The 10,712-nt window shown below is 47.4% G+C and overlaps 1 protein-coding gene across 1 annotated transcript in view; it reads left to right on the forward strand.

The window, feature by feature from the left end:
- The window catches only part of GRID2IP (Grid2 interacting protein), a 108,825-nt gene extending 99,037 nt beyond the window's left edge, over positions 1-9,788 (forward strand). The window contains 4 exon segments of the mRNA XM_070955144.1: positions 2,034-2,163; positions 5,415-5,536; positions 7,491-7,655; positions 9,717-9,788. Coding sequence (XP_070811245.1) covers positions 2,034-2,163; positions 5,415-5,536; positions 7,491-7,655; positions 9,717-9,788 — 489 coding nt within the window.
- Positions 9,789-10,712: the final 924 nt, after the last annotated feature.

Consider the following 10,712-nt stretch of genomic DNA (forward strand, 5'->3'; position numbering starts at 1 on the left):
GAGTGCTACAGGAGGTCATCCAGGTCAAAAATGGGGCGCAGGGGGGTGCGCGAGGCCCCCCGCACCCCATTTTGGCTGGCAGAGGCACCACAGGCCAGTCCTTTGTTATTTCCAGGCCGGTCCTGTGGGCCAGATGTAAGCACCCCACAGGCTTCATCCGGCTCACAGGCCTTGTGTTTGACACCCCTGTTGTAGAGCTTAAAATGCTACCTGGGCATCTTGCTAACCAACCTGGGAAACTACCACAAATTCAATCATCCTGTCGGATTCAGAGGGGACTCCAGCAGAGGGTGGCCTGTGAAAACCATCAAAATGCTACCTTTGATGAGGGAGTCATGGCTGCTCCCTTGACTTCCTTGAGTTAATCTTGAAGCTTCGCATACCAACAAATGTGAATACAGGTCTTAAAGCACCTGCATCTTCTTTTCAACCACCTTCAGCCTAAACACAACCAGGCAACTTTAATGAATGATCCCGGCAGGCGCTGGGCTCTCGAGAGGTCCAAAGCACGTTTTCCAAATCATTTCCAAATTGCTGAATTACTGCCTGGTGATTTACATTATAGATAGACAATGTTCCTCTAGGGGTTTGCAAAATAGTTTGTGGAAACTGAACGCCTGTTCTTAGCAGCTTCAAGAAAATCTTGTTTTTTCAACTTGGGGAAAGGGGATTTGTCAATGAGTGAGGGAGGCTTTACTTTTCCAGGTTTCTGCCTCAAAAAGTTCTTACTCCTTGGGGCAATTAGTGGCAAACTACCTATAGGGAGATTTGCACTCAAAAGGGTCACCTTGGACATGTGTCTGACCCTTTTTGAAAATTGGGTTCGGCTGTCTTGGAAAGCACCACGATTGCTGCTTCTTGTAGTAGCCATCATGGCAGGAGGAGGGGAGCATCAGGGCTTGGATCCCTGCCAGCCTTCTCAGTCAGCCTGATGGAGAAATCTGTTCTCTCCAATATCAAAGCAATGTATTGTTGGGTCTAGGACTAGAGATAATTTTTTGTTATTTAAAAAGTTGTCTCTAATGCCAAAACTGCACAGTGGCAATCTCTTCTGTCTGCTAAACTACTGTTTGGCCTCTGGATCCAGCCAGCTTTAAAACCGTAGAACCTAGAATGAAGGAGACAAGGAGAGACAACCTAGATCCAAGGCAAGGTGGCCCAATGGTTAGAGTGCAGTACTGCAGCTACTTCAGCTGACTGCTAGTTCAGCAGATCAGCGGATCAAATCTCACCGGCTCAAGGTTGACTCAGCCTTCCATCCTTCCGAGGTGGGTAAAATGAGGACCCAGATTGTTGGGGGCAATATGCTATTTCGTATACTGTCTTTGGTGTAAGCCGCCCAGAGTCCTCGGAGAGTGGGCGGCATAGAAATAGGACTAATAAAAATAAGAAGAGGGAGTCAAGCTATTCTCCAAAGCACCAGAATGCAGGACAAGATGCAATGGGTGGAAATTAATAAGGAGAGAAGCAATCTAGAACCAAAGAGAAATTTCTTGACAGCTAGAACAATTAATCAGTGGAATGGTTTCCCTCCAGAAGTTGTGGGAGCTCCAACACTGGAGGTTTTTAAGAAGAGACTGGACAGCCACTTGTCTCAAATTGTATAAGGTTTCCTGTTTCAGCTGGGGGGAGGACTGGAAGACTTTCAAGGTCCCTTCCAGCTCTGTTACTCTGTATTCAGAGTTACTGTAGGTGAGATGGGCAGCCATATGTAAATCTAATGAATCTAAGGAGCTTAAACCAAATCAATGATATGGAGGCTGTTACAGAACCCTCTTTACGAGCCCCAACTGGGGGCAGAGAAAGCTGACCAGGATAACAACTGAGTTAGGTGTGCCATGAAAATAACATGACTGGGTTAGTCTTGTTGTGAAAAATCCAACAATTATGAACAAGTGTGTTCATTTTCTGGAGAACTTTTTTGGCTGCAATGATGGACCGTGTTTTTGAGCTGGCCAGCAACAAGCACTTTATAGACTGGAATTACCCTGTCACCTGATCAGTGTTGTTTTTCTTTTTTGGCATTATTCTAGCTGAACACAACGAAAACCGTCGATGGGAAATCCACGTTTCTGCATATTCTTGCCAAATCGCTTAGCCAACATTTCCCAGAGCTCCTGGGCTTTGCCAGGGATTTGCCCACAGTGCCACATGCTGCCAAAGGTAATTCACAAAGGATGGGCCTTTTTTTTTTTCTGACATCACTTGGTTTATAGGAAAACAGGGATGGAAAGAATCGGTGAGTCTCCCAGGTCTTCCCATTTAAAGGTAACAGTAAAGGTTCCCCCACACATGCATGCTAGTCATTCCCGACTCTAGGGGCCGGTGTTCATCTCTGTTTCAAAGCTGAAGAGCCAGCGCTGTCCGAAGATGTCTCCATGGTCATGTGGCTGGCATGACTCAACACCAAAGGTGCACTGTTACCTTCCTACCAAAGGTGGTCCCTATTTTTCTACTTGCATTTTTTATGTGCTTTCAAACTGCTAGGTTGGCAGAAGCTGCTAGGGACAAGTAACGGGAGCTCACCCCGTTACGCGGCACTAGGGATTCGAACCGCTGAACTGCCGATCTTTCGATCGACAAGCTCAGCATCTTAGCCACTGAGCCACCGCGTCCGTTCTGCCCATTTACATACTTACTAAAACTCTTGTTCCCATAATCCTTAACTGGGAGAAATGATGCATCGTAGGGCAATGACTTTTGAACCAAGGTACCTCAAGTAGACAGTTTCAGAATGCGTCCAAAATCTGAGACCCATAACCCTTCTGGAATTGGAATTTGGCAAAATTTATGCAACATTTTATGACAAAAACTATCCCTAAAACAGTTTATAAAAAAGGACAAAATGTTATAAGAAAATTTCCAGTGCTGACGTTTGACTGTGGTATGTACTTCAAGATGGACTTTCTTCAAGGAAAATCCATCTCTGAATAACAATAACAATAGCAATAGTACTTCTACTTTATTTACTGCCCCATAGTGCTTTTCATCAGGAATCTCCAACCTTGGCAGCTTGAAGACTTGCGGGCTTCCAGAATTCCCTAGCAAGCATAGCTTCTTTGAGATATACTGGTCTGATGTCAGGCCTGCCTCTGCTTAGGTCCTTAGGAAAGAAAGACCCTCGACTCCCTTTGGTTGAACTGATAGGTTCTTTTACTAAGGTTAAGTGGTTGCAGCAAAAGAAAGGCTAGATCTGAATATTTCCGTGCAAAGGTTACAATTTTCCCCTTTCCATGGCCCTCCCCCCTTGACCAGTTCGTCATTATCCAAGAGGCCTCTAACCTTGGCAACTTTAACTCTTAGGGACTTCCTTCTCCAGCCAGCATATTCTCCCCAAACAACCTGGATCCTCATTTTATCGACCTTGGAAGGTTGGAAGGCTGAATCAGATGGGCTTAATCCAAAATCTGGGACTCATTACCCCTGTGGAATTGGAATTTGGCAAACTCCATACAATATTTTATGACATAAACATTATTGTAAACACTTTATGGCATAATATAGAATGTCATAAAACATTTCCTGTGCTGTTGTTTGACCGTGCTATACAGTTCAACACGGGTTAATTTCAAGGCAGTTCCATCTCTGTGTATATCACAACTTTTCCAGTCAAGACAGGACATTAGAAGCCTCATCATTGTTGAAGGCAATTTAAAAATATCTCCAGAAGGATGACTCAACAGGTCACATGTGGTCCAGTTCATTTTCAGCCTTCTAACCCAGTTGGAGAAACAGGATGAAAATCAGCTAAAAAGAAGTTGCTTGAAATCAAAGACACTTCACAAGCTTAATCATAAAAGCTATTTTCACAGGATAGACAGGGGCTGCCTGAAGTGTCTTGTGAAAAAGGAAAAACCAACAATCCATTCATAGTTTCACCCCAAAAAAAGTTTGGGAATGTTACCCATTGCATAGACAGATCATGCAATGGGGGCACTGTTTTCTCAACCTCAGCCACTTTAAGACACGTGGACTTCAACTCATAGCTGGCTGGGGAATTGTGGGAGTTGAAGTCCACATATCTTAAAGTGGCTGAGGTTGAGAAAACAGTGCCATAGGGCAACCATTACACCATCCAATTTGCATAAGCAAAATAGGGCCTTTCCATAGTGAGAAACTGAGACTCACCAGAGAGACTCATCCAACTGTCTGTCTATGAATCCTTCACTCCTGTCTCATCTTAGGCTTGCCACCATTCCTCCAGCGTGATATTTCTCAACCATGGCAACTCAAGAACCATGTAAGCTGATGTAAATTCCCCAGGCTGCCTTCTTGGAATTCTGGGAGTTGAAGTCCACAGGTCTTAAAGTTGCCAAGATTAAGAAACTCCCCTCCAGTAGCAAAAGGTGTTCCAGTAGAAACACCCTTCCAGCATATTGTCCCCCCCAGTATGTGACTCTGCCTGCCCCTACATAGGGATAGGCACTCACCATCAGCTCCTGGTGGGCAGAGAGAGAGGCTAGGAGTCTCTGCCAAGGGCAAAATGGATCCAGGTAGTCCTCGACGTATGACCACAATTGAGCCCAACATTTGTTGTTAAGTGAGTTTTGCCCCATTTTACAACTTTTCTCACCACACTGAGCCATGGTGGTGCAATAGTTAGAGTGCGGTACTGCAGGCTCCTTCTGCTGCCTGCTGGCTGCCTGCAATTTGGCAGTACAAATCTCACCAGGCTCAAGGTTGACTCAGCCTTCCGTCCTTCCGAGGTGGGTAAAATGAGGACCCAGATTGTTTACAGAGGCTGACTCTGTAAACCGCTTAGAGAGGGCTGTAAAGCACTGTGAAGCGGTATAGAAGTCTAAGTGCTATTGCTATTTGTTAATTGAATTACTGCACTTGTTAAATTAGTAAGATGGTTGTTAAGTGAATTTGGCTTCCCCATTGACTTTGCTTGATAGAAGGTCTCAAAAGGGGATCACGTGCCCCCAAGACACTCATGTCTCCCCTGGTCCTTCCTTTCACTAGACTAGCCATGCCCAGTTCCTGCAACCATTCATCATATGTTTTAGCCTCCAGTCCCCTAATCATCCTGGTTGCTCTTCTCTGCACTCTTTCTAGAGTCTCCATATCTTTTTTATAATGTGGTGACCAAAACTGGATGCAGTATCCTAGGTGTGGCCTTACTAAGGCTTTATAGAGTGGCATTAGTACATTCCTTGATCTTGATTGTATCCCTCTGTTAATGCAATTTAGGATTGCATTGGCTTTTTTGGCTGCTGCTGCACACTGCTAGCTCATATTTAACTGGTTGTCCACTAAGACTCTGAAATCCCTCTCACAATTACTGCTATTAAGCCAGTCTATATGTGTATTTTTGGTTTTTCTTGCCTAAGTGTAGGTCTTTACTTTTCTTCACGAAGAAGGTAATGCGGATGAAGCTTTAGACATTTCGGACCGTTTTTTTCTCTCCTTAGTGAATCAGAGAACATTAACAGCTGACCTCAGCGACCTTCATCGCACTGTCCACGAGATTGAAATCGCCTGCCAGAATATGGTGCCTTCATCACCTGAGGACAGATTTGTGCCTGTGATGGATGTATCCTTTGGTTGAAAAGGGGAGCCTTCCTGGGATTGGTTCCACAAATGAAGCCACCATCCCACCACCACCAGCCCCAGGAAAAGGAAAAAAGCAAGTTTGATTGAGAGATGGGGGTGGAGGGAAGGGAATATCTGGGAGGTTTAGATCATTTCTGGATCTTCTGGAGAACCAGAGGAAGTTGACTGGTGATGTCCCTGGAATGGATGGGTCCAGATTTAGAGGACTGAAGAGGGGAGATGGTGGTGGGAGCCTTCTGAGGGGCAAACCCTTCTCGTTCCTATTATAAAACGGCTGTTTTTCCAGCAATTTTGAGCCCGGAAACAGAAACGTTAATCTCCTAGAATCCTTCTGCTCCCCTTGCCACTTTTTATTATCCCCCAAAGCATGAGTGCTATTCAGCAGGTTCTGACAGGTTCTGGAGAACCGGTAGTGGAAAATTTGAGTAGTTCGGAGAACCGGCAAATACCACCTCTGGCTGGTCCCAGAGTGCAGAGGGAATGGGGATTTTGCAGTATCCTTCCCCTGAAGTAGGCTGGGAATGGAGATTTTGCAGTATCCTTCCCCTGCCATGCCCACCAAGCCACGCCCACAGAACCGGTAGTAAAAAAAAATGAATTTCACCACTGCCCCAAACACCACTAAATCAGGGGTCTCCAACCTTGACAACTTTACAACTTGTGGACTTCAACTTCCTTCTGGGAGTTGAAGTCCACAAGTCGTAAAGTTGTCAAGGTTGGAGACCCCTGCACTAAATGACTTCTAAATCATATCTGGGATGTAATTTCTTTTTCTTTCAGGCTGGCGTTGAAAATATCTATCCTTCATTGGAGTTTGGTGTGTGTGTGTAGGTGAATATTGCCCAAATTCAGTGATTTTTGTAACCAAATTATGGTGGTGAGAATAGTGGGAGGTGTCACAAATTGGGAGCTGGAGGATAGTTTCATGTTGCCCCCCTCTTAAGTTAGAATCTCTGCTTTCCCCCCCTTCCTATCTCCCCTGGGAGATACTGCTGCATTTGCTTGTCCTTCTCTCACCCCAAGAGCTGCCCCCATCCCAGACAATGGACTGACCCATGGCTTGGAGCTGTAGGAAGGAGCTAAATGAGTTGCCATTGACACATGTGTTATGTGAGTGTTGGTATCAGAAGTCCCTCTAGAAATGTCTGCCTTCGGAGCTGCGTGATTGGCTAAACTTTGTGTTGTGTGTCTTCAAGACAGTTTGGAAGTGCCTGGATTTATCCCTACAGTTTTCTTGGCAAGGTGGTTTTCAGAAGTGGTTTGCCATTGCCTCCTTCCCAGGGCTGTGAAAGAGTGACCGGCCCAAAAATCACCCAGTTGCCTTCATGCCCAAGGTGGGACTGATGCTTACAGTTTCCCAATTTCCAGCCAGGTGCCTTACAACCAGGGGTGGGCTTCAAAATTTTTTAGCAAGGGTTTCTCTGCCTGGTTGCTGGGTGGCCATGGCCATGGTGGGTGTGGCCTAGTCGGCCTCCTGCACCATAGCAGGGGGGGTGTTTTTGCCCTCCCCAGGCTCCGGAGGCTTTCCTTGAGCCTCCAGGAGGCGAAAACGGCCTCCCCAGGCTCCGGAGGCCCTCTGGAGACCTCCCTGAACTTCTGGTAGGTCCGTTTATCGCCCTCCCCGAGCCTCCGCACACGCCTGCACTTACCTGCATCCTCGGAGGGGAGGGTGGACAGGATCAGCCAGGAGTGGGATTTGGGGGTTCTCTGAACTGCACAGAATCTTAGCTAGAGGTTTTCCCAAACCCCTGTGAATCCCCAGCAACCCATCCCTGCTTACAACCACTGTACCAAACTGGCTCTCCCTTTTTTTTTTACCTGGATAATTGAGAATGTCAGAAGGTGTGAGCTGCCAGGCAGTTTAGAGCCCGTTTTTCTTCTTGATTGAAAATGCAAGCAGGCGTTGTTTGTCCATCCTTAGCCATCCGCTGCAGGCCTTCCTGGAGAGTGCAGATCCCACCATCCAGTCCCTCGATGATCTCCAGCATAAAGCCATGGAAGAATTCAAGAAAGTTTTGTCCTTCTTTGGGGAAGACTCCAAAGTCACAACCTCTGAGGACTTTTTTGGCATATTTGCTGAGTTCATGAGCAAATTTGAGGTGAGTATCGGGCTTTTATTTTACTTTGGTTATACCATGGGTTTTTTTTTTGTTTTTGTTTTTTGTTTTTGCTTTAATTTATATGCCTCCCTTCTCCGGAGACTCAGGGCGGCTTACAATGGATTAAGCAATAGCATTCATACTTTTGTATATTTATACAAAGTCAGCTTATTGCCCTCACAATCTGGGTCCTCATTTTACCTACCTTTGAAAGGATGGAAGGCTGAGTCAACCTTGAGCCTGGTGAGATTTGAACTTGCAGTAATTGCAAGCAGCAGATGTTAATAACAGTGCTTTAGTCCACTGTACTATCAGGCTCTTTCCCTGGGGGCGGGGGGTGGCAGCTTTGGTCAACCAGGTGGATTTTGTTCTACTGTTTGCATTGCTCCTGGAGGATAAGGAGAGGGCAGGGGTGTCAAACTCCGGCGTCCCGGTATAGTCAGCTGGTACCATCACTGACAATAGGGGATGAGATCTTGCTCCCCACAGAGGGGGCCCGCAACTTGGGTGTCCTCCTGGATTCACGGCTATCTTTAGAAGATCATTTGACGGCCATGGCCAGGGGTGCCTTTTATCAGGTTCACCTGATCCGCCAGTTGCGTCCCTTTCTGGATCGGGACGCCTTGCGCATGGTCACTCATGCCCTAGTTACCTCCCGTATGGACTACTGTAATGCTCTCTACATGGGGCTCCCCTTGAAAAGCACCCGGAGGCTCCAACTGGTCCAGAATGTAGCCGCGCGTGTGATTATGGGCGCAGCTCTTTACGCCCATGTAACACCTCTCCTACGCGAGCTGCACTAGCTCCCGGTGGTCTTCCGGGTGCGATTCAAGGTGTTAATTATCACCTTTAAAGCGCTCCATGGCTTAGGACCTGGGTACCTACGAGACCGTCTTTTGCCACCAATAGCCTCCCACCGACCAGTTCGTTCTCACAGGGAGGGACTACTCAGAGTACTGTCAGTCAAATTATGTCGACTGGACTCAGGGCGGTGTACAGCCAATTTAAAAACACAAGACACAACAACGATTAAAAATTAAAATAATTAAATAGATTTGGCCAGTTTAAAACCCCAAAAATTTAAAATACCCCAATTTAAAATTATTATGTTGATAGCCCGACCTGGCGGAACAGCAGGGTCTTCAGTGCACAGCGAAACACCCGGAGGTCGGAGATCTTACGTATTTCCGGGGGCAGTTCATTCCACAGGGCTGGGGCTCCCACAGAGAAGGCTCTCCCCCTGGGTGTCGCCAGCCGACATAACTTGGCTGATGGCACCCTGAGGAGACCCTCCCTGTGGGAGCAGACTGGTCAGTGGGAGGCTATTGGTGCCTAACAGCCCAGACTGTGGACAGGCTAAGTGCATCAAATCTCTAAGCCAGCAACACATCAAACTTCTTTGATCTTAAAACCACCAAGTCCCCCTAATGTTTGCAGTGTCCTTGTGTGTGGACATTGCCATGGGGAGAGGAGCATGATGTATGGAAAAGAACAAGTGGGCTGGTTGACCCAGTCAAGCAAGCAAGGAGACTTGACCTGGTATGAAGCCATTCCGCTCCTCCTCCTCATGTCCTCCAGCCTGTTGTGTTTGCCACTGCAGCTTCCACACTATTTTTTGTGCAAATTGTGGCAGGTGGCAGAAGGCAGCAAGAACCTGGCATGGCCACCTCCACAAACTTCAGGCTGGAGAACCCAGAAGCGGAGGGCTCTCTGTGGCTCAAACTGCTCATCAAACTTGCCTTTGTCATCTCCATACACACCTACTATGCAGTGAACTGGACTGTGTTGAGTTGGCCTTTCAGTCCTTACAGATGTGAAAATGCAGTGTTAGGATTTTAAATCGCCTTAATAGCCTGGAACAGGGATCTCCAACCTTGGCAACTTTAAGACTTGTGGACTTCAACTCCCAGGATTCACAACTCTTAAAGTTGCGGAGGATGGAGATCCCTGGCCTAGAATGCCCTTGTGTTTAATGGCTGCCTATCTTGGGCAGGGGTTGGGCTGGTAGACCTCCAAGGTCCCTTCCAGCTCTATGATTCTATGATTCTCTTCTCTCTACAGCGGGCCTTCAATGATGTGCAGGCCAACGAGCCCTTGTGCAGCCCGAAGATGATCCCCCCTCTTGCCTGGTGACCGGAGGGTTGAAGAAAGACTGCAGCACGGTGCTTTCTTGCCCACAGTTTGGCTGCTTTGAGTCCAGTCTGGCGGTCAGTGCAAAGCAAGTTTCTTCTCAGCATGGAAGCAGCGTTGCTGGAGACCGGCAGAGGACGTGTCTGTGTCCATTTCTATGGAAACTGCCTTCAAAAAAAGAGAGGGGGGCTAGCTGCAGATTTCCACACACTTCTCCCCACCAGAGACATATTTTTCCCCCACAGAGATATTCCGTGGTTGCTAAACTTGAGTGCTAGAATCCAAGGTGTAAGGAAGGAGGCATGGACAAAGCTGCCCCGGCTTCCCTCTTACTTTTCATGGCCTTTCTGGGAACTCCTTTATGTCAGGGAGCTGCCACCTTGCCTGCAGGTGGCATTTGGGAACAGTCAACCTGTACAGGGCTTGCCTGGTGCCCCTTTGCTCCAAAAGGAACCAATTTGCTCCCTTCTCCTGCCTCCTGGTCTTGCCGGTGGTTGCAAACGTAGCCAGCCAGTCTTTCGTTCCAGTCAATTCTCTCGGGAAAATAGATCTCTAAAGGAAGTGACCCACACAGGCAGGATGGGGGCTGAAGCCCTCTCTCTAGAGTTGAATGGGGAAGTGCCCTCACCCTACCCAGCATCCACCCACAGGTTCTGCTCTGCTGTCTCTTGGCCAAATGTCTGGGAGCAGAAGAGCTTATATTTATGTTTTGGTTACTTGATTTGTTGGGTTGACAACTCAGAATTCCTTGAGGAGTTCGAGGCAGCTCGTGTGAGGAATACGATTCCTTTTAAGCACAAGCAGTGACCCTGTTGTGGCCCAGGGTGCCTAGGCAGAAGCGGGCGTCTCTAGAGACCTTTATTGGTCTGATTAAAAGCCACGTCAGACGGCCCTACAACAGCCTGGTAAGGCTCCACCCAGGGGTGA

The sequence above is a fragment of the Pituophis catenifer genome, unplaced genomic scaffold (assembly GCF_029215685.1).
Source record: "Pituophis catenifer annectens isolate HBS135680 unplaced genomic scaffold, rPitCat1.0.hap2 SCAF_16, whole genome shotgun sequence".
NCBI lineage: Eukaryota > Metazoa > Chordata > Lepidosauria > Squamata > Colubridae > Pituophis > Pituophis catenifer.